Here is a 24683-nt window from a genome sequence, read left to right on the forward strand (position 1 = left end):
ATAATTTGCACCAGTTACTTTAGAGGCACAACTGTCACCTCGGTACTTCTTTTGACTGCCTGCTGTTTCTTGGATCCCATGGCTTCTTCATCTTGGATTCCCCTCTTGCTTTCTTTATAATTTTCTCTGAGTAACTACTTTTTAAACATTTTTTTTTAACAGAAAGTTGCATAGAAGTTGAATTCCCAGTCTTCGTATATCTGAAATTTTCTTTGTGTCCCTTTATGTCTCTTATGCCCCATATTTGTCCCACATGCTGAGTATGCAATTCTAGATTAAAAATTACTTTCCCATAGAAATTTTATTGTAGTATCCAGTGCTTGTGAGAAGTCTGTTAGTATTATGATTTTTTATAGGTGAAATTTTTTTCTCTGGCTTTGGAAACTTTTAAAATCTTTATTTTTCCCCCATGTATCCTTGGGCCCTTTCAGTTTGAAGATTTGTGCCATTCTTTAGCTCTGATAGAATTTTTCTTCATTTCTTCCTTTCCATATACTCTGTTCCCTCTGGAGTAACTTTTATTTTATTAAAAAATTAATTAATTTGACGGCATTGATCTTAGTTGTAGCATGCAGGCCTAATTGTCACATGGTGTGTGGGATCTTAGTTCCCTGACCAGGGGTTGAATCCACGTCCCCTGCATCAGAAGGTAGATTCTTAACCACTGGACCACCAGTGAAGTCCCTGGAGTGACTTGTAATTGGATGTGACAACTCTTATATCATCCATGTTGCTTAATGTTCATCGAATTTTCTGTCTCTGACCTATGTACAGCATTCTGAGAGATATCCTTGTCTCTGTCTTCCTGATGTTGTGTTTGTATTTTTGGGGCACAATCAATTATATTTGTAATTGTCAGTAATTTGTTATTTTCTGATTGCCGCTGTTTTATAGCATTAATATTTTTGTTTTATTGTGTGATATCATCCTGAGTGTCTATGAGCATTTGGATTATTAAAAGTGTTGCTCTGTTTTTGAAATTACATCTTTCTCCTCTAAGTTCATCGTGCTGTCCACTGGTCCCCCTCTGCTCAGTCTAAATCTACCTGAGTGATTCTCTCTTTATTAAAGGTTTTGCTTAGATGATACAATTCTGGTACCCAAATCTATGTCTTTAGCCTCTGCCACTTTTCATGGCCCCAGAGTCATGAATGTATCTAGCCAATGCCTGCTGAAGAACTCAGTATAATGTGTACAAAATCATTTTCTCCATATTCCCTCTCTCAGGTTAACTACCATCATGTCTCATTAAGCTGGAAATCCAGACATTATCTTTGACTAGTTCCTTCCCCTCTCCCCCATTAACCAAATCCTGAGGATTCTCTTTCCTTAATATCACTCAAAACAGTTTCTTGTACATCCTAACCACCACATCTTTGATTCATATCCTCACCATTTTGCATTTTAATCTTTTCTAAAGATGAGTTTGCCTCATGTCTTTCCCATGCTTGAGTTTCTATTGGGTGAAAATCTCAAAATGGCACTACTTGCCTCCCCAGCCTTCTTCCCCAATGCTTTTCCCTCTAAGTTTCACATTTTGTATTAAGCCATAGATAGTTCCCTAAATATATTATGCTAATTAATGTTTGGTATTTTAGAATTTTCTGTTCTTTCTATTCTATATGCCCTTCCATGCATCCTCACCAAGCGAATGGTTTCTCACCTTTTAATTCTCAACATAGACATTTCCTTCTCTGAAAAGCCTACCATGACTGCCAGCCTGAATTGGGTTCCATTTTTTTCTGTGCACACTTATTACTTGTGTCATGGCACTGGTAGTAGTAATCATAATATATGAGCATTACTGGACTGGTTATTATATACTGTAATTATTATGTTAATATCAGTATAAGACTCCATTACCTCATTTTGTCCTCAAAATAACTTTGAGATTTTTATCCCCAATTCTATATATGAGAAGATTGAAGCACAGAGAAGTTAAGTGATTTGCCCAAGTTCACAGAGCTAATAAGTGGTAGAACTCTAGTATTTGAACCCAACCTTGTCCCCCTAGACCCTGTGCTATTTATCCCAATGTGATAAGCCAGTGAGTCTCACACTTGATCATGCATTAGAATTACTTGGAGGGCTCTCTCCTAGCAATGAGTTCCTGTATTAGCAGGTCTGAGGTGGGGGATTTTGCATTTCTGACAAGCTGTGGGTGATACTGATGCTGCCAGTGCATGGACCACAGTTTGAAAACCACTGTTCTAGGCTGCTAATCAATTTATTTATTGAAATCGTCTATTTTTCTCTCTCCCCAGCTCAAATAGAAGTTCCTTAGGACAGGAGGTGTTTGTTTTTTTTTTAGTGTCCACATTCCCAGCATCTAGCAAAGTTGTTCTGACAGGTAGTAAGCCCTCAATAAGTGTTTACTTGAATTAATGAATGAATGAGGTAGTGGTTCTGATCTCTTTGTATAAGTGTATTTTTGCCTGAATGAAATTTCTGTGTATTTCAGGATTTTTCAGGTTTTATCAGTCACATACTGATTGGCATAGAGGGGCTGTGTACTCAAAGGTTTTGTAAGGTTGTTAATTGCATAACTTTAAAATACTTTGAAGCCAAACAGCTATTGTATTTGGCTCACTATTCTTTCTGGAATGGGCTGCTCTCTGCCTGTTAGTTTATACTGACATTGTATGGAAAGAGGCTCTTTTGCCTTTTAGCAGATTTGAACATTTCTTTCCTAAAAAAGCACCTTCTTTGATGTAAAATGACTCGAGCATAAATGTGATGGCTTATAGGAATTATGGAACATTTACTTTCCAGTATTCAAGCTTCTTCAAATGCCTGTATGATACGGAGGAGTTGAGTAGGAGGTCGGGGCGCTTTATCTCAGCCAGCTCGGCCCTGGATCACCAACAACCAGGCATCAAGTGGGAAACAAGAAATTTCTGATGGCTTGAGAACTTTCTTTGATTCTGGCAGTCAAAGTTTGGTTTATTGGTATTTTCTTATATGTTACTGTTTTTTTCAAAATAAGAACACTAAATTTTTTATTGTAACAGAATTTGAATGAACTTACTGAAATCGTCAATCGTCAGATTAACCACCTTCGTGGAATAGTTTCAGAAATGCAGCGTTCTTTGGGGAGACCACAGACGCTACCCCATGTAAGTGTTATACGAATGTTTTTACTACTTCCATAAACCTATATTTTCTAACAATACCATTCAGAAGTGAGAGAGAGCTAATAACTCTGAGATTAGCAAGATTGATCTATACTTTAGCAGTAAGTTGGAAGCTAAACTTTTGTTGGGAGAATGCTAAAGTTTAGATTTGAGACATGATGCTGAATATTTTTGTTTGTAACCATAACGTATAAAGTGCAATCAAAATGTAGGTATGAAGAGGAATAAAAATCATATAATCAAAATTCAGCATTTATATTTGACTGTGGAAAATGATGTTGCAGGGAAAATAGGTATTAATGATTTTACCTACTTTTCAATGTTTATTTTTACTCATAGATGATTTATACTGGCTATGTGTCATTTTAGAGATCATCTGGATTTACACATAAAGGTTTTGACTGTATACCTCATGGAAAAATTAAGGTCTAGAATCCAAACAAAGGAGCTTAACCCATCCTGTTCTTTGATCCTGGACAGGGAGATGGTAACCCACCTTTACCAGCTGAGGGGCAGGAAAATGATGCTGAGACTAATCCAGGAGGGGTATCTCTTCAGTCAGCAGCATCCCCTGAACTGCAGCAGCTAGCACCCAGCGAGAGTCTATCATTTCCCAGGATTGTCTCTACGTACTCATTACAGCCAAGTCATGACTCAGACAGCCCATTTCCTGGGCTTACTCTTTCATCCATTTTCAGTGAAGGTGATGAACATATCAACAGTGATCTCTCATCTGCCCAGGATACTCTAGCAGAACCTACAGCAGATCTTCCACAAGTGGAATCTAGTCTGCCTGACAACTTTGAGACAGTGAAATATTCAACTATAAATAACAGGGTGAACCCAGACACTGCCTTGCCATCTCTCTGCATCGCTCCCAATTTTGGTGAGTTTGAAATGGCACACATTGTAAATAGCATCTTGGTAATTTAGATTCAAAAGCTTCCTTAATGCAAACTAGTGCTAGTGGTTTTTTGGTTCAATGGACATGAACTTGGGCAAACTCTGAGAGATGGTGAAGGACAGAGGCCCGGCGTGCTCCAGTCCATGGGTTCACAGTCCAAGAGTTGGACACAACTGGGTGACTGAAGAACAACAACAAAAATACTGAGATAATTGTAGCTTCACATGTAGTTGTAAGAAATAATACAGAGTCATAGCCTTTACCCAATTTCCCAAAGTGGTAACATCTTGTGAAGCTATGGTAAAATATCACAACCAGGATATTGATGTTGATATAATCTGTGGGTCATATTCAACTGTTCCCAGTTTGACTTGTATTCATCTGTGTGTCTGTACTTTTAGTTTTATTCTGATTTATCATGTGATAAGGTTTGTATATCCACCACCATAGTCAAGGGACAGAATAGTTCGATCACTTGGATCACTTGTGTTGCCTTTTTATAACCATGCCCATCACCCTCTGATGACCTGGCCCTCTTCATTCCCTTATCCCTAATTCTTGGAAACCACTGATCTATTCTTCATCTCTAGAACTTTATCACTTCAAAATTTTTATGTATTTGGAGGCATATAGTATGTAACATTTTGATACTGGCTTTTCTCACTCAATATAAGGCCCTGGAAATTAAGCCAGGTTGTTCAGTAGTTCCTGCCTTTTTATTGCTCAGTACTGCTACTTGGTATGGATGTGTCATAGTTTAACCATTCATCTATTTGGAGTTTTATAATCCAGGTTTTCATGTTAGGACTAAGGCTGCTGTGAATCTTCATGTGCAGGTTTTTGCGTAAATAGAAGTTTTCATTTCTCTGATATTAATACCCAAGAGTGCAATTGCTCGCTATATGTTAACCACATGTTTAATTTTATGAGAAACTACCGGGCTTCCCTGGTGGCTCAGATGGTAAAGAATCTGCCTGCAATGCAGGAGACCAGGGTTTGATCCCTGGGTTGGGAAGATTCCCTGGAGAAGGGAATGGTAATCCACTCCAGTATTCTTGCCTGGAGAATCCCATGCACAGAGGGCCTGGCTGGCTACAGTCCATGGGTCGAAAAGAGTCAGACATGACTGAACGACTAACACACACACACACAGAGTCATGATACAGAACATTTCCATCATTACCACAAACACCTTTCATATTGCCCTTCTCTTAACCACAACTACTTCCTTCTGGTCACCCTCTCCTCCCACCTGCCCCATCCTAACACCCCAGGCCAGCCCAGAATTGACTTTCTATGATTTTGTCATTTGAATATTGTTATTTAAATGGAATAAAGTACTATAGAACCTTTTGGGCATGGCTTTTTTTTTTTTAACTGAACATAGGTGGCTCAAGTGGTAAAGAATCCACCTGCCAATGCAGGAGACACAGGAGACGTGGGTTCGATCCCTGAGGTGGAAAGATCCCCTGGAGGAGGAAATGGCAACCCACTCCAGTATTCTTGCCTGGGAAATCCCATGGACAGAGGAACCTGGTGGGCTACAGTCCATGGGGTTGCAAAGAGTTGGACACGACTGAGCACATGCACAAGCACATTGCTTGTATCAAGAGTTTCTTCCTTTTTATTGTTGAGTTGTATTCTATGGTATGGGTGTGTAACTGTTTATTCACTCATTGAAGGACATTTGGGATATTTCCTATTTTTCGCTGTTACAAGTTTAGCTATATGAACAGTCCTTTGCCAGCTTTTGCATAAATATAAATCTACATTTCTTTGAGATGAATGCCCAAGAGGGCAATTCTGGGTCACATGTAATTCCATGTTTAGTTTTATAAGAAACTGCTAAAATTATTTTTCAGAGGAGCTGTATAATTTTTCCTTCTACCCATAATATATGTGTGATATAATTTTTCTTAATGCATATTTATTCTCTTTCCATTGTTCTTTCTTCTTGATGCTCAAAGAGACAAGTTCTTTTAGTTTTCCTTCATATAAGAATATATTCATTTCCCATTTCTTAATGAGGCATAGTTTTACTGCATATAGAATTAATGATTGACAGTTATTTTCTTAAGCACTCAAAAAATGTTTTTACTATAACTATGCCAGAGGTAGCAGAAACCAGCCTGGAGAACAACCCCGAAACAATGAGTTACTCAACTTTATCAGGAAATGACAGTGGCCTGAGTTCATTATCTGTCAACCTCCCACCCAATTTTGGTGAGTTTCAAATAATACATAGTATAAGTAGCACTATGTAATCTACATGCATCAGCATCCTTAATGCAAGTTAGCAGTAGCCTGTTTTTTTAAATTAAACTTTTTATTTTGGAATAATTTTAGATTCACATATCTTTATAAGAAATAATATAAAAGACCCCTTTTACACTTGACCCTTTTCTCTCAATGATAACATCTTGCAAAACTAGTAAAATATCACAACTCAGGTATTGACATTGATATAATACACAGATGTTACTGAGATGTCCCTAGTTTTACTTGTGGTAATTTGTATGTGTTTATATTTATTTCTGTCTGATTTCATCACATGAGTAGATGTGATATCCACCACCACGTCAAGACATAGAAACATTTCCATTACCATAAGGATGCCTCTTCTTGCCCCTTTATAGCCACTCCCACCTCTCTCAGGTAACCCTCTCCTTCCCCACTGTTCATTCCCTAGGCCCTGGCAAACACTGGTTTCTATAATTTTGTCACTTCAAGAACATTATACAAAAGGAATTTTATGGTACATAAACTTCGAGGATTTTTCTCACCTGGCATAATTCCTTGAGGATTCATCCATGTTGTTGCCTGTACAAAACTTCCTTTTTTTTGCTGAATAGTTTTACAGGATTTCAATATGCAGTAATTGTTTTTAACCACTCAGCCATGGGAAGACATTAGTTTTTTCCCCATGGTTTTTAGTCTTAAGAGTAATGATGTTATGAACATCCATGTACTGGTTTTTGTATAAATGTAAGTTCTAATTTTTCTGTCTTGAATTCCAGGCGTGCAATTTTTGAGTCTTATGGTAATAGCATGTTTAATTTTGTAAGAAAATGCCAGTTTTCTGGAGAGGTGGTACCATTTTTCATTCTTACAAGCAATGATCCAGTTTCTTTACATTCATATTTCTGTTCTTATTATAGCTCTTTCTTTCTTCCTGATATTCCCAATTTCCTTCTTTCATCCTATCCTTTCTGTTTGAAGATATTCCTTTAACCTCTTCATATGGGTAAGTCTGCTAGGGACCAATTCTTTTAGTCTTCCTTTGTTTCAAAATGTTTTTGTTTCACCTTTTACTTGAAGGATAGTTTCATTTCATGTAGAATTCACCATTGAGAGTTCTTTCAGGTGTGGAAAAATTCATCCTTACACAAATGCCAATAAAAGAAGAAACTGGTGTGGAAAACAGCTCTCAGACAGTGTATTATCCAGCTTTATTGGGAAATATCATTGGTCCAGGTACTGACTCTGCATCTCACTCCGTCCCACCTAATTTTGGTGAGTTTGAAATGATACATATTGTGAGTAGCACTGTTTAGTCTAGATCTATTCACATCCTTAATATTTTGTAGTTCTTAAAACTTTTTGGTAGCTCTTAAAACTTTTTGGTATAATTTAAGATTCACATGCAGCTGTAAAAATAATGCACAGAGATCCTATTAATGCTTTACTTATTTTTCCCAATGACTACACCTTGCAAAATAATGGTACAGTGTCACAACCCATATACTGACATTGATACAACCTACAGACGTTATTGAGGTGCCTCTAGTTTTACGTGTATGTGTGTGTACACTTTCATGTGTGTATTTAGCACTATGCAGTGAGTGAGTACACCACAGTCAAGGTAGCGATCATTACCATCACTCAAGGATCCCTTGTTACTGCTTTTATACAAACACAGCCAACCTTTCCTTCCTCCAAGGCCCATCGCTAACACCTGGCTACCATTGATCTCTTCTCTGTTTCTATAATTTTGTCTCAGATTGTTATATAAGTGGAATAATGTACCATATAACTTTGGGTTTGGCTTCTTTCACTCAGCCTAATTCCCTGAAGAGTCATCCAGTTTGTGGCATGTGTCAATACTTTATTACTATTACTGCTACAGAATATTCCATGCTATGGGTATACAACATTTTAACTCTTCACCTGTTGAAGGGCATCTGGATTTTTTTTTCAGTTTTTGGCTATTAGGAGTAAAGCAGCTATACATATTCACATACATACTTTTGTGTAAATCTAAATTTCTATTCCCTAATAGTTCTCTCCTATTGATGAAGAGTTTTCCATGGTGTGTGTGTATGTACACACACAATGGTTTTTTTTTTTAATTCATACATTGAAGTTTTTTCTTTTTTTCTTTCTGAGTTTTTGGATACTTCAGGTAAAGTGCTGTGAACATTGATGCATTGATTTTTGTGTAAATATAAATTTCCATTTCTGTGTCATGAATGCCAAAAGTGCAGTTGCTGGGTCTTATAAGTAATAGCATGTTTAGTTTTATTAGAAACTGCCAAACAATTTTCCAGAGAGGCTGTACCATTTTACATTTCCAGCATCAAAGTGTGGTTGATCCATTTTCTCTCCATCTGTATCTCTGGTCTGTCCATTATTATTTCTTCCTTCATGATGCTCCAAGATTCCTTCTTTAATAATATCTTTTCTTTTTTGAAGATTTTCCTTTAGCCATTTTTAAGGGAAAATCTGCTAGGGAAAATTAAAAAATCTTTTTTCTTTTGTGTCATAATGTCTTTATTTACCATTCTTTCCTGAAGGACAGTCTCACCCAGTATAGAGTTCACAGTTGAGTGTTCTTCTCTTTCAGCATTTGAAAAAGTTATACTTATAGAAATGCCAGGACAAGCAGAAACCACTGTGGATAACAGCCATCAGATAGTGGGAAATGAAACTGTAGTGGGAAATGACAGTAAACCAGATACTGGCTCTTCACCTCTCTCCATTCCACCCAGTGTTGGTGAGTTTGAAATGATACTTTGACATATATTTAATCTAGATTCATCACACTCCATAGTGTAAAATAGAGGTAGCTCTTTCTAATTAAAGTTTTTATTTTCAGAAAAATGTAGCTGAACATGCAGTTATAATAAATAGTACAGAACAGTCCTGGGTTCTGATTACCCAGTGTTCCCCAATGGTAAAATGGTATCTACCATGGTAAAATGGTATCATCTTACAGAATGATAGAAAATTACCACAACCAAAATATGAACATGATACCATCCACAGATATTATTGAGATGCCCTCAGTTTCACTTGCATTAATGTGTGTGTATTCAGTTCTATACAGTTTTTTCATATGTACACATCATGTATCTTCTACCACAGGTAAGCCTTGGAACAGTTGCATCACTACCATGCTCTCTCATATTTCTCTTTTATAACCACACCCATCTCTCTCCAACTGACATTTGCCCTCTACTCCTACCCTCTGCCCTGTTTCATGGTAACTATGAATCTGTTCTCCAGATCAATTATTTGTCCCTTCAGCATTGTTATATAAATGGAATCATGTGTTTGAGATTGGTTTCTTCCTTCAGTGCAATTCCCTGGAGATTGATTCATACTGTTTGTGTGTAGCAGTGGTTCCTTCTTTTTTATTGCTGAGTATTACTTCATAGTGTGAATGTACCAGGGTTTATTTTTCTTTTTTCTTTTTTTTATTTTTCTGTTCATCTGTTGAAAACCTCTGTGCTTCCGGTTTTTGACTGGTAAGGGTAGTGTTGATACGAATATTTATTCATCAGTTCAGTTCAGTTCAGTCACTCAGTCGTGTCCGACTCTTTGCGACCCCATGAACCGCAGTATGCCAGGCCTCCCTGTCCATCACCAACTCCTGGAGTCCACCCAAACCCATGTCCATTGCGTTGGTGATGCCATCCAACCATCTCATCCTCTCTCGTCCCCGTCTCCTCCTGCCCTCAATCTTTCCCAGCATCAGGGTCTTTTCAAATGAGTCAGCTCTTTGCATCAGGTGGCCAAAGTATTGGAGTTTCAGCTTCAACATCAGTCCCTCCAATGAACACCCAGGACTGATCTCCTTTAGGATGGACTGGTTGGATCTCCTTGCAGTCCAAGAAACTCTCACGAGTCTTCTCCAACACCACAGTTCAAAAGCATCAATTCTTCTGCACTCAGCTTTCTTTATAGTCTAACTCTCACATCCATACATGACTACTGGAAAAACCATATCCTTGACTAGACGGACCTTTGTTGGCAAAGTAATGTCTCTTCTTTTTAATATGCTGTCTAGGTTGGTCATAAGTTTCCTTCTAAGAAGCAAGCGTCTTTTAATTTCATGGCTGCAGTTACCATCCGCAGTGATTTTGGAGCCCAGAAAAATAAAGTCAACCACTGTTTCCACTGTTTCCCCATCTATTTGCCATGAAGTGATGGGACCGGATGCCATGATCTTAGTTTTCTGAATGTTGAGCTTTAAGCAAACTTTTTCACTCTCTTTCACTTTCATCAAGAGGCTCTTTAGTTCTTCTTCACTTTCTGTCATAAGGGTGGTGTCATCCGCATATCTGAGGTTATTGATATTTCTCCCGGCAATCTTGATTCCAGCTTGTGCTTCCTCCAGCCCAGCGTTTCTCATGATGTACTCTGCATATAAGTTAAATAAGCAGGGTGACAATATACAGCCATGACATACTCCTTTTCCTATTTGGAACCAGTCTGTTGTTCCATGTCCAGTTCTAACTGTTGCTTCCTCACCTATATACAGGTTTCTCAAGAAGTAGGTCAGGTTGTCTGGTATTCCCATCTCTTTCAGAATTTTCCAGTTTATTGTGATCTTTTAAATGTTTTCATTTCATTCATTTCACTCTTTCACAAAAGTTTTCACTTCTGGATGAATTCCCAAGAATGCAATTTCTTGAACCTGTGGTAACTGCATCCTTAGTTTACAAGAAATTGTCAAACTGCTTTCCAGTGTAGCTGTACCATTTTTCATTCCTGCCAGCCATGTATGAGTGATCTGATTTCTCTGCATCCATATTTCTGTTCTTTCCATTGTTCTTTCTTCTCCTTAATGCTCCAGAATTCTATTATATACTTTTTGTTAGAAGACTTTCCTATAGCCATTTTAAGCATAAGTCAGTTAGTGACAAATACTTTTGGTTTTCCTTTGTGAATATTTTTTCTTCATTACTGGAAGATAGTTTCATCAGATATAGGTATGAGGGTGGAGTCTTTTCTCACAGCATTTGAACATTTTACTAACAGAAATGGTGGTCAAAGCAGAAACCAGCCTGGAAATTGACACTCCAGTGATGAATCAGCCACCTTTCTTGGAATATGACAGTGATGAAGATGCTTCATATATCTTCATCCCTTCCGATGTTGGTGAGTGTAGTGATACATATTATAAGTAGCACTATTTAATTTAGGTTTATTAACACCCTTAATATGAGCTTTTCCTAATTACAAATTAAGTTTTCTTATAAAGAAAATTTTAGCTGCACATGCCATTATAAAAAATAATAGAGAGATTTTGTGTATACTTTACCAAGTTTCCCACAAAGATAACATCTTGCAAAATTATAATACAATATCAGAACCAGGATATAGACATTGATAAAATCCACAGATTTTACTGAGCTGTCTTTAGTTTTATCTATATTTGTGTGTGTTTATGTTTTTGTGTGTGATTTAGTATTATATCATTTTGCAACCTGAATACCTTTCCATGTCCTCCATCACAGTCAAAATTCAGAACATTCCCATTACCACAAGGATTCTCCCTTTTGCCCTGGAAAACCACACCTGCCTTTCTTCTCTCATGCTCCTACCCCTGCCATCTCTGTACCTGCCCTCAGCAACTACTAATCTGTTTTCATTCTTTATAATTTTGTCATTTCAAGAGTTTTATATAGACTTACATAATATGTAAACTTTTGGGATTGCCTTTTTTCATTCACCATAATTCCCTGGTGATTTATCTAAGCTGCTGTGTAGATCAATACATTTTTATTGAGTACTCCATGGTATGCGTGTACCATCGTTTATTTGTTCACCAGTTAAAGGATGTCTGAGTTGTTACCAGTTTTTGGCTATTTGGAGGAGAGCTACTGTGAATGCTCGTGTATAGGTTTCTGTATGAACACCAGTTTTCACTTCTCTGGGCTAACACCCAAGAGCGCAGTTGCAGGGTCCTATGGTAATTGCAAGCTGAGTTTTGTAAAATATTGCCAAACTGTTTTCCAGTGTAGCTGTACCATTTTATAGTCCCACTAGCAACGTATGAATGATCTAGTTTCTTCACATGTGTAGTTCTACTTTCTTTTTTATTATTAATATTTTTTTAAAGTTTTTTATTAAAAAAATTTTGGGGGGTGCTGCACCACATGGCATGTGGGATGTTAGTTCCCCAACCAGGGATCAAACTCATGGCTTCTGCAGTGTAAGCACTGAGTCTTAACCACTGGCCCACCAGGGAAGTCCCTTTGTTCTTTCTATTGTTTTTTCTTCCTTCCTCATGCTCCAAAGTTCCTTTCTTCATCATATCCTTTTGGTCAGATGATTTTCCTTTAGCCATTGTTAAGGGTAAGTCAGTCGTGACATTTTTTTAGTTTTCTTTTGTCTAGGGATGTCTTTATTTTTCCTTCATTCCTGAATGATAGTTTTGTCTGAAATAAAAATTACTGTTGAGATTTCTTGTCTTTCAGTACTTGAAAATGTTTTCCTTATCAAAATGTTGTTCAAACAGAATCCGGCACAGAAATGAGTCCTGAAGCAGAGAATCATGCAAGTGTAATAAAAAATGACAGTTACCAACAAATTGATTCAGAATCTTTCTTCCTAACTTCTGGATTTGGTGAGTTTGAAGTGACACCTATTATGAGTAGCACTCTAATTTAAACCCATCAGCATTCTTAATATTAATTCTTAGTGATTGCTTTTTCAACATTAGACTTTTCATTTTGAGATATTTCAGAATCACATTTAGTTACAAGAAGTAATACAGAGAGATCTTATGTACCCTTTACCCAATATCTCCCAATAGTAGTATTTTGCAAAAACATAGTAAAATATGGCAACTAAAATTTTGACTTTGATATGATCCACAGATCTTTTCAGATGTACTCAGCTTTACTTGTATTCATGTGTGTGTGTGTGTGTGTGTTTAGTTCTCTGCACTTTTGGAAAGTGTTAAGGTTTGGATATTCACCACTACCAGTCATGATACAGAATTCTTCTGTTACTCTCAAGAACCATCTTTTGCCCTTTTATAAACACATCCACATCTTCCTTGTCATTCCTTACCTGGCTTCATCTGCAACCTATCCAAATATTAATGTGTTCTCTCTCTCTCTTTTTTTAATTTTTATTTTTTTCATTTATTTTTATTAGTTGGAGGCTAATTGCTTTACAATAGTGTAGTGGTTTTTGCCATACATTGACATGAATCAGCCGTGGATCTACATGTGTTCCCCATCCCGATCCCCCCTCCCGCCTCCCTCTCCATCCCATCCCTCTGGGTCTTCCCAGTGCACCAGCCCTGAGCACCCATCTCATGCATCCAACCTGGGCTGGTGATCTGTTTCACTCTTGATAGTATATTTGTTTCAATGCTATTCTCTCAGAACATCCCACCCTTGCCTTCTCCCACAGAGCCCAAAAGTCTGTTCTGTACATCTGTGTCTCTTTTTCTGTTTTGCATATAGGGTTATCATTACCATCTTTTTAAATTCCATACATATGCGTTAGTATACTGTATTGGTCTTTATCTTTCTGGCTTACTTCACTCTGTATAATGGGCTCCAGTTTCATCCATCTCATTAGAACTGATTCAAATGAATTCTTTTTAATGGCTGAGTAATATTCCATGGTGTATATGTACCACAGCTTCCTTATCCATTCGTCTGCTGATGGACATCTAGGTTGCTTCCATGTTCTGGCAATTATAAACAGTGCTGCGATGAACATTGGGGTGCATGTGTCTCTTTCAGATCTGGTTTCCTCGGTGTGTATGCCCAGGAGTGGGATTGCTGGGTCATATGGCAGGCAGTTCTATTTCCAGTTTTTTAAGGGATCTCCACACTGTTCTCCATAGTGGCTGTACTAGTTTGCATTCCCACCAACAGTGTAAGAGGGTTCCCTTTTCTCCACACCCTCTCCAGCATTTATTGCTTGTAGACTTTTGGATAGCAGCCATCCTGACTGGTGTGTAATGGTACCTCATTGTGCTTTTGATTTGCATTTCTCTGATAATGAGTGATGTTGAGCATCTTTTCATGTATTTGTTAGCCATCTGTATGTCTTCTTTGGAGAAATGTCTGTTTAGTTTGGCCCATTTTTTGATTAGGTCATTTATTTTTCTGCAATTGAGCTGCAGGAGTTGCTTGTATCTCTCTGTATAATTTTGTCATTGCAAGACAATGTTCTATGAGTCTATCGACTTATAGTATTTAATATTTCAGTTCAGTTGAGTTCAGTCCCTCAGTCGTGTCTGACTCTTTGCGACCCCATGAACTGCAGTACGCCAGGCCTCCCTGTCCATCACCAACTCCCGGAGTTTACCCAAACTCCTGTCCATTGAGTAGGTGATGCCATCTAACCATCTCATCCTCTGTTGTCCCCTTCTCCTCCTGCCTTCAATCTTCCCAACATCAGGGTCTTTTCAAATGAGTCAGCTCTTCGCATCAGGTGGCCAAAGTATTGGAGTTTCAGCTTCAACATTAGTCCTTCCAGTGAATACCCAGGACTGATTTCCTTTAGGATGGACTGGTTGGATCTCCTTGCAGTCAAAGGGACTCTCAAGAGTCTTCTCCAACACCACAGTTCAATTCTTCGGCGCTCAGCTTTCTTTATAGTCCAACTTCAGATCCACACATGACCACTGGAAAAACCATAGCCTTGACTAGACGGACCTTTGTTGGCAAAGTAATGTCTCTTCTTTTTAATATGCTGTCCAGGTTGGTCATAACTTTCCTTCCAAGGAGTGAGCGTCTTTTAATTTCATGGCTGCACTCACCATCTGCAGTGATTTTGGAGCCCAGAAAAATAAAGTCAGCCACTGACTGTGGTGATCACTGTTTCCCCATCTATTTGCCATGAAGTGATGGGACCAGATGCCATGATCTTAGTTTTCTGAATGTTGAGTTTTAAGACAACTTTTTCACTCTCCTCTTTCACTTTCATCAAGAGGCTCTTTAGTTCTTCTTCACTTTCTGCCATAAGGGTGGTGTCATCTCCATATCTGAGGTTATTGATATTTCTCCTGGCACTGTTGATTCCAGCTTGTGCTTCCTCCAGTCCAGTATTTCTCATGATGTACTCTGCATATAAGTTAAATGAGCAGGGTGACAATATACAGCCATGACATACTCCTTTTCCTATTTGGAACCAGTCTGTTGTTCCATGTCCAGGTCTAACTGTTGCTTCCTGACCTGCATATAGGTTTCTCAAGAGGCAGGTCAGGTGGTCTGATATTCCCATCTCTTTCAGAATTTTCCACAGTTTATTGTGATCCATACAGTCAAAGACTCCCTTGAGATCCATCCAAGTTGCTGCATGTATTAGTAGTTCCTTCCTTTTTTTTTTGCTGATTGGTATACCATGATTTGTTTATCTGTTTACCTACTGAAGGATATCTGGGTTGTTTCCAGTTTTTAAATATTAAGAGTAAAGTTGCTGTAAACATTCTTGTGTGGGTTTTTGTCTGCATAGTTTTCATTTCCCTATGATAAATGCTCAAGAGCACAGTTGCTGGGTAATATGATAATTGCATGTTAAGTTTTATAAGAAACTGGCAAACTATTTTCAGAATGACTGATTTTATAGTCCTACCAGCAATGTATAAGTAATGCATCCTCACTGGCATTTGGTATTTTCACTATTTTTAAAAATTTTATCCATTCTGATAGGTATGCCGTAATACTTTGTTGTGGGTTTAATATGCATTTGCCTTGGATAATGATGTGCAGCATCTTCACATGTGCTAATTTTCCATCTGTATGTTCTTTCTCTGAAATGTCTGTTCTATCTTATAATTTTTTTCTGTTTTTTACTGCTATGTTTTGGGAGTTGTTTAGATATTTGAGATACTAGTCTTTTGTTGTTTATGTGGTTTGCAAATATTTTCCTATCTGCAGCATTCCTTGTCATACTTTCTACAGGTGTTTTTGTTTTGCAGAGAGAAAATTTTTAATTTTTTGAGGTTCAATTTATACTTTCTTTTTATGGATTTTATACTTTTAGTATAGAGTCTTATGAACTCTTTGTTTAGTCTTTGATCCCAAATTTTTTCTCCTATGTTTTTTTCTAAAGGTTTTATACTTTACAATTCACATTTGAGTTAATTTTGTATAGTGTGAGATGTAGGTTGAGGTTCTTCTTTTTTTTTTTCCTATGCCTATCCAGTTGCTGCAGCACAATCTTTACTCCATTGAATTGCTTTTATACAGTAATAAAGAACCATTAGATCTATTTCTGGGTTCTCTATTGTTTTCCACTGATCTATGTTTCTACCCCTCTGCCAAATCACAACCTTGTGATTGTTGTTGTTATACAGTAAATGTTGTCATCAGGTACAATGATTCCTCCTACTTTATTCTTCTTTTTCAACAATCATTTAAAATATTCTAGGTCCTGTGCCTTTCCATCCTCATTTTAGAGTAAACTTGTTTATGTTTCCCCCCAAAATTGCTGGGATTTTGATGGGAGTTGTGTTAAACCCACAGATCAACCTAGGCTTGTAGATTCCTCTTTGGGGGAGCTTTTTAATTGCAAATCTAATTTCCTTGATGGTTATAGGACTATTTAGATTGTCTCTGTAATCTTGGTTAAGTTTTAGTATTTGTAATTTTGGGAGAATTGGTACAGTTCTTCTAAGTTATCAAATTTGTGAGGGTAAACTGAATCGTAGTATTCCCTATTATCTTTTTAATGGCTGCTAAATGTGTTGTGATATCCCATTGCATTCCTGATATTGACGATTTGTATCACCTCTTTTATTTTTGTGAGTCTTTCTAGAGGTTTATTAGCTTTATTAATCTTTTTTGAGGTACCAGCTGTTTGCTTCTTTTCCTATTTTTCATATTTTCAGTTTCATTGATTTCTGCTTTTTATTATTTCATTATTTTTTTGTATATTTTGGGTTTCTTTTACTCTTCACTTTTGGTGCAGGAACTTTGATTATAGATTTGGGACTTTTCCCTTTCTTCTAATGTAAGCATTTAGTGCTGTAAATTTCATTTTCAGTATTACTTTAGTTGCATCCCATATATTTTGATGTGTTTTATTTTTATTAAGTCCTATACATTTTATCATGTCCATGGAAATGTTCTCTTTATGTATTAATTAGAAATATGCTGTTTAATTTCTAAGTGTTTAAAGATTTTCTTCTTTGTATTATTGATGTCTAATTTGATTCCATTATGGTCAGACAATATGCCATATATTATTTCATTTCTTTTCAATTTGTTGAGATTTTTCTCTGGCTCAGAATGTGGTCTATCTTGGTGAATGATGCACAGACATTTGACAAAAATATGTATTCTGCTTTTATTGGATGGAGTGAGTGATAGTCACTCAGTCATGTCCGACTCTTTGCGACCCCAGGGACTGTAGCCTGCCCGGCTCCTTTGTCCATGGAATTCTCCAGGCAAGAATACTAGAGGGGGTTGCCATTTCCTTCTCTAAAATGAGAATCCTGTTGGTTGATTGTACTGTTTGGGTCTTCTATATCTTTGCTGCTTTTTCTGGTTGTTCCACCAGTTGCTGAGAGGAGGGTGTTGAGGTCCTCAAATATAACTGTAGATCTGATTATTTCTCCTTTCAACTCTTTCACATTTTACTTCATGTATTTTGAGATTCTGTTGTTTGGTATATTAAGGATTGTTATGTCTTCCTGGGGGGAGAGCCTTTCGGTCTCTAGTAACTTTGTTTGCTCTGAAGTCTATTTTTTAAAAAGATTTATTTATTTTTGGCTCTACTGGGTCTTCATTGCTGTGCCTGGGTTTTCTCTAGTTTCCGTGTGTGGGCTTTTCATTGCAGTGGCTTCTCTTATTGTGGAACACGGATTCTAGGCGGGCTGGCTTCGGTAGTTGAACCATGTCTCCTGGATTGGCAGGTGGATTCTTAACCTCTAGATCACCAGGGAAGCCTGTGAAGTCTATTTTATCTGATATCCACATAACTACTCTTTTTTTATTGTTAGTATTTGCACGGTATATATTTTTCTATCATTTTACTTTCAGTTTATTGATGTCATTGAACTTACAGATTTTCTTGTAAATGGCGTATAGTTGGGTCTTGTTTTTATTCACTTTATCAATTGCTGCCATTTAATTGATATGGTTAAGTCATTTACATTTAAAGTAATTATTGATATCAGGGTTTTAAGTCTGACATTTTAAAATTTTTCTTTGTTTCCTGATTTTATTTCTTGCATTTCTGTGGGCTACCTGAACATTTTCTAGTATTTCATCTTGATTTATTTGTTTTTGAGTGTATTGCTTCGTATAGTTTTCCTTCTGGTCACTCTGGGTGTTATTATATATGTATGTGGCATATATGTATGTGGCTTGTCACAGTCTACTGGTATCAACACTTTACTCCTTAGAATGATGTGTTGAAACTTTAACTCTAGTTTCCTTTGCCCTTCTCAATTTTAACTATCATTGCCTTAGGTGTCAAATGGTATTCTTATTTCAGTCATTACATATGAATTACAAAACTCATGATAGTATTGTATTTGCCCATATTTCTGCTCTTTATGTTCTTTATTCCTTTTTATTATTGAATAATATTCTGATATTGAATTTACCAGAGTTTGTTTAACCATTTACCTGTTGAAAGACATCTGGGTTATTTACAGTTTTTGGCTATTATGAATAAAGATGTTAAGAACACTCACATGCAGATTTTGTGTTATCATGAGCTTCTATTTCTCGTGATTTCTAAATGCCCCAGAAATTGCTGTGTCATGTAGTAATTACAGGTTTAGTTTTATAAGAAACTTCCAAACTGTTTTCCAGTTTGTTCCATTTTACATCTCTCCCAGCAAAGTATGAATGATTGAATTTCTCTGCATGCACTTTCCTGCTCTTTTTATTGTTCTTTCTTCCTTCCTGATGCTCCAAGATTCCTTCTGTCATCATAACCTTTCTGTTTCAAGATCTTCCTTTTGCCATTACTTAAGAGTAGGTCTGCTAGTGACAAACATTTTAAATTTTCTTTTGTCTGAGAATGTTTATTTCCCCTTCATACCTGAAGGGTAATTTCCTCTATACAGAATTTGCGATTGAGACTTCTTTTCTTTTAGCACTTCTACCTGTAAAAGTATTGGCGAAAGAAGAAAACAGCACAGAAAACAGACCTGAAACAATGAATCACCCAATTGTATTGGGAAATGACAATAGCCAAGCTTCTTCCTCATCACCTGTCCTCATGCCTTCCAATTTTGGTGAGTGTGCAATGACACTATTTAACCTATATTCTTCAGCTTACTTGATACAAACTTTTTTTTTCCTATTCTGAGGACAGGTTTTAGATGATATTAGTAATAAGGAATAATATTTATTGAGTATGTGTTATATGCAAGACACTGTCCTGATCAACTGACACGCCTCTTCTCTATTAATATTCATAATGACTTCATGATGTAGCTACTTGTATTACCTACATTCCCAAAGTCACAGAGCTGGTGAGTGGCAGTTCTGGAACTCTAACCCAGTTCTCTCTGACTTTAAAAGTTCATGTTTCTTAACAACTCTTGTGTTGCCTATCAAGCCACAGTGGCAGAGATGAGGACACCCCAGGTTCCGTGGCCTCTAAGGTCAAGTCTTCCTAATACTTAATAGTTACATGTCCGTACTTCTAAGTAGGTAATCTATTACTAATATCCATGGGCAGGGCTCAACATACTTTTTCTGTAAAGGGCTAGATAATAACTATTTTAGGCTTTGTGGGCCGTCTAGTGTCTGTCACACCTACTCAGCTCTGCTGCTGTCATATGAAAGCAGTCACAGGTGTAGGTAAGTGAATCAGTGTGGCTGTTTGCCAATCCAACCTTATTTACCAAAACTGGTGGTGGGATTGGCCTGTGGACTGTGGTTTGGTGACTATCATCCTAGAGGAGACCCTTTTTCTTTAAATTATTTTATTACCCAGACTAGAAGAAACTTTAAAAATTGTGTTCTTTGTATAAAGTAGGCACTGTGATATGCTGCTGTTAGAAATATAAATTGGTGAAAACTTTCTGAAGGGTAATTTGTTTAAAAATCTGTGAAATTATTTATTTTACTTGACTCAGTAATCCTACTTCTATCCAAAGGTATAATAAAAAAGATTTGCATTTTTTATAGACTCATGAGAAATTGTAAACAGTTCAATAAGCAACCATAGAGAATTAGTTATGTGACTCCTGGTATACCACGATATATGAGGCAGTAAGCATAATGGTTAAAAGTATGGACTACTGAGTCGGACTGCCTGTGTTCAAATCCTGGCTTTGTGTCTTACTAACTATATGACCTAATATTCTCTGACCTAAATATTAGTTTCTTTATCTGTGAAGTGACAAAAATTACAGTGCCTACTTTATAGAATTATGAGGATCAAATGAGATAATTCATTTAAAGCTCTTAACACAATGCCCAGAACATAAGTGCAACGTAAATGTCACTTGTCAGGAAAATCATGATGATAGGAATACAGACTTGGGAAAAAAAAAAAGGAGAAATATGCAAAGTATAATGATAACTGAAAAAAAAGCAGGATCCAAGCTTACATATAAGGTATAGTTTCAGTTTTGTGTTGAGAAAAAGGAATAGAAAACATTAGGTTTGAGGCACTTGGCATAAAACCAGACAGACTTAGCTTATAAAACTAGCTCTATAACCAGCAGCGTGATCTTGTTCAAATAATTTACTTTTGTTGGGCCTCAATTTCTTCATCTGTTAAGTGAGAATAGGTCGTTAGGATGATGAAACTGAGCTTATAGATGTAAAATATTTAGCACAGTGTTTGATACATAGTAGATACTCTATAAATGCTATTTAAAAAATTTTCAAATTATATCCATTCAGACTTTCTAAATTGTCTTCAGGGACCACATACTCACTCAGTAATATACCTCTGAGTGTACTTTTAGAATTTAGACGGGAGCAATGGGATCTCAGAGCAATGTGATTATATATGCACCTGTGGCCTAAGAATTAAATTTATTCAAGAGAATGAACTGATTAGTTCAAGTACAGCAAATTCAAGATTAACAAAGGTGATACATGCTAACAGTTATGCAGATGGCATCAAATAGACTCATTTAAGAAAAAGATGAAATAAGTATAGAAAAAAATTCACCCAAGTAGAAAATTTGTGAATTAAAAATCAATTAGTTTAATGTTCTTAGACATTTTATTGGTAACCTTGCATGAAAAAAACAAGGATTTTAATTTTCCCCTATATTTTTAAAGGATATCTTGGTGATCCAAGACGAAATATCAGAATGCTTGATATTCATTTGATGGCTGTACAAAAGAAGGCCATACCTAGGCATGCAGCCTGCTACTTGGTTCAGTTTTTGTTCTCCAAGGAAATCCTGATTTCCAGCTCAGTAGGTATCAGTTCCCAAGGCTGCCAATCCCTGGATCCAAACAAAATGGCTGCGATAAGAGGTATGTAGGGAATTACTTGGTGGTCCAGTGCCTGAGACTCTGTGCTTCCACTGAAGGGGGTGTGGGCTTGATCCCTGGTCAAGGAACTAAGATCCCACATGTCACATGGCATGGGAAAAAAAAAAGAGGTATGTAAAGTCATTATAGAATCTTTGCTCATTTAGTTATCTGATGAGTGTTATTGATAGTTGAAGAAATAATGATGAAGTCTGTGTAAATCTTAGAACTGTTCACTTTTTCACCTTGTCTAATCTAGATTTTTACAATTTAGTAGTGTATAATGGGTAGCAACTTCTAAAGAATAAAATGTGTTCATAGACTGATCAAATAAGATAAACTTTATTGGTTATAGTTGGCTTATGGTTAATACTAGGTCAATTCTTCAGTGCTGAAACTTGGCACTAAAAAATAAAGAAAAAGCCAAAATAAGAAGAAGTGGGAAAATAAAGCACGTTTCATTGCTAGGAACTGACAACACAGAAATAGCATCTCATGATTAATCCACTCTGGCCTCTTGCTTCTTGTCTTCCAGTAATATGTATGGAGGTCCTGGAAGTCATAGGCCCTAAGAATACAACAGTGAATAAGTAGTTCTGACCACTGGAGTTCACAGTCTAGAAAGGGACACATTGGGGAAACAGATCAATTCTATTCCAGTGTGGTAATATGGAAACTCAGAGAGCAGAGCCACCTACTTTGAGGGTATTAGGGAGGCCTTCCTAAGGACAAGACATTTGAGCTGGATTTAGAAAGATTCCTTACCTACATAAAGAAAACAGGAAGAGTATGCTCGGCAGAGGGAGTAGCTTGTGGGGAACATAGACATGTAATATACACAAGTAACTGAATCATGATGTTATAATGTTTGTAATAATACTGTTTTCTCCTTACAGGTTTCCTTCTTTTGTTAGATCTAATTTATCCATAGGGTTATTAAAGGGTATTAGCACCTGAAATAATTGACTTTTTGTAGCACATTTTTTTTTTCCCTGAAGCACCAAAACCTCATCATGGGCTCCTTAGGTCAGTGTTTTAGGGGATTGCACTTTAGAAGAAATGAGATATTCAGCTAAGCGTCCTCTTTGAGTAGAATTCCTAAACTGTTACTTAGAGAAAAGAATGACAATGAAAAAGAGAAAATTTCAGTATTTTAAATACAATTTTTTTGTCAGTTTCTTTGTTATTTACCCCTTAATTTTCGTGAATTCTTGGTGCTATTTGCAGAACATCTGGCAGCAGTTTTTCCCAACTATGATTTGAGTGAACATGGAGAGGAGTGGCAAGCCTGTATTTCCGATATCAATTCCCTGATCCACAATTTATGTTCGAGAACACCTGTAAGTGATTTTTTTATCTAAATATTGTCACTGCCATATAAGTACATACTGCATACAACTCCAGAACTGATGGTATGACATACAAGATCTTCAGTCCATGTGCTCAAATTCTTGTTTATTTAATTTAGAGGCAAGGTGTGTTCTCTTGCATCCTGCCTATTCATTTCACTCTTTTGATATTTTGTGCCCCATAAAAATATCCTAAAGATAAAATAAATACAGTGTTATAGTTGGTATATTTCAAGCCAAGGGTTACACCAGAAAAAGATTTCAACTACAAAGATATTTGGCAAGTCTTTTTCAGGATCCCACTGAGTAACACATGAAAGAGCAGACTATGGTGCTACTTAGCTGTTCTAATGGTAGTTAGGAATGGCACAGACGAAAAGGAAGGTATTTCATTACTTGTTCACTTTCAGTGATGGCAGAAACTGGTGAAAATGATGCATATCATGAGGTTAAGTTTTCACAGATATTTTATAATCTGTATAGTTACATGGTAAGTGGGAATCTGACTTCTCTCTCCCCCATCCTATCTTCAGAGTGCATTTGACTTTTGTTTTTTTTTTTTTTAGACACAAACAGGTCAGTAGGGAAGAGTCATGTCTATTGCCTTCTGATGAAGCATTTAACATAATGACAATTCCTAACTTCCACTCACCTCTCTAAAGCCTACGTTTTATTCTCACCATATCTAGTCACTCCTGTGTCTCTAGAGTAAGTTGATGGAAACTGTTTGCCAAGAATATTTGTAGCTGAGCTTATGTTTTCTTGGTGAATGGCTTGATTTCAGTGATAACTCAAGCACCATCTGTATGAAACCAAATCTGCTTATTTTTCACATTCCCTTTTATATCCTACAAAAATTACACCTTAAACATTTGAGTGTAAAATTATGATACTGCCTGGAAATGGTAATTTGAATATTGCTTAGGCATCAGAAGAGAAGCAGCATCTGCCAGTGCCTGCTGTGTCCTTGATTAGAAGGATAGGTCCTTACTACTCACAGTGGGTCCACAGACCAGCAGCAGCAGCACTGGAAAGCTTGTGAGAAATGCAGTCTTGAGTTTCATACCAGGCTAACTGAGGCAGAATTTGCATTTTAGCCAGACCCCCAGGTGATTTTTGTGCACATTGAAGTTTGAGAAGCCCTAACCTAGAGCAGTGGTCAAACTCTAGGTATATGTTAAAGACATGTGAGGCACTTTTTTAAAAAAAAGTTAGTAATGCTGGAGCTCTCTCACTCCCTCCACCAGAGGTTCTGGTTGAATTTGCCGTGAGTGGGGCCCCAGCACTGCTTTAAGAAAACACAAGATCTCTACGGTAATTCAAATGCTCAAATGTACAGCCAGATTAGAAGACCGCTGGGGAAAGAGAAAAAAAATTAAGAAAAAACAACCTCAAAGTTGTCATCTTTGAGAAACTCATGTATTCATTTATTTATGATATGTTCATTAAGCACTTACTTTGTGCGAACAACTGTTGTTTGTTGTTGTTGTTTAGTCACTAAGTTGTGGTGTCTTGACTCTTTGCAACGCCATGGACTGTAGCCCTCCGGGCTGCCTCTGTCCATGGGAATTTCCAGGCAAGAATATTGGAGTGGGTTACCATTTCCTTCTGTAGGAGATCTCCCTGACCCAGGGATTGA

The 24683-nt window shown here is 37.0% G+C and overlaps 1 protein-coding gene across 2 annotated transcripts in view; it reads left to right on the forward strand.

The window, feature by feature from the left end:
• The window catches only part of BEND2 (BEN domain containing 2), a 45703-nt gene that overhangs the window by 14509 nt on the left and 6511 nt on the right, over positions 1–24683 (forward strand). For both annotated transcript variants that reach the window (XM_043896347.1, XM_043896348.1), the window contains 10 exons: positions 3012–3116; positions 3615–4020; positions 6151–6261; positions 7402–7551; positions 8882–9031; positions 11302–11421; positions 12785–12892; positions 19346–19486; positions 21498–21698; positions 22923–23035. In XM_043896347.1, the coding sequence (XP_043752282.1) occupies positions 3012–3116; positions 3615–4020; positions 6151–6261; positions 7402–7551; positions 8882–9031; positions 11302–11421; positions 12785–12892; positions 19346–19486; positions 21498–21698; positions 22923–23035 (1605 nt within the window). The remainder of the gene's footprint in view (positions 1–3011; positions 3117–3614; positions 4021–6150; positions 6262–7401; positions 7552–8881; positions 9032–11301; positions 11422–12784; positions 12893–19345; positions 19487–21497; positions 21699–22922; positions 23036–24683) is intronic.

Source organism: Cervus elaphus, chromosome X (assembly GCF_910594005.1).
Source record: "Cervus elaphus chromosome X, mCerEla1.1, whole genome shotgun sequence".
NCBI lineage: Eukaryota > Metazoa > Chordata > Mammalia > Artiodactyla > Cervidae > Cervus > Cervus elaphus.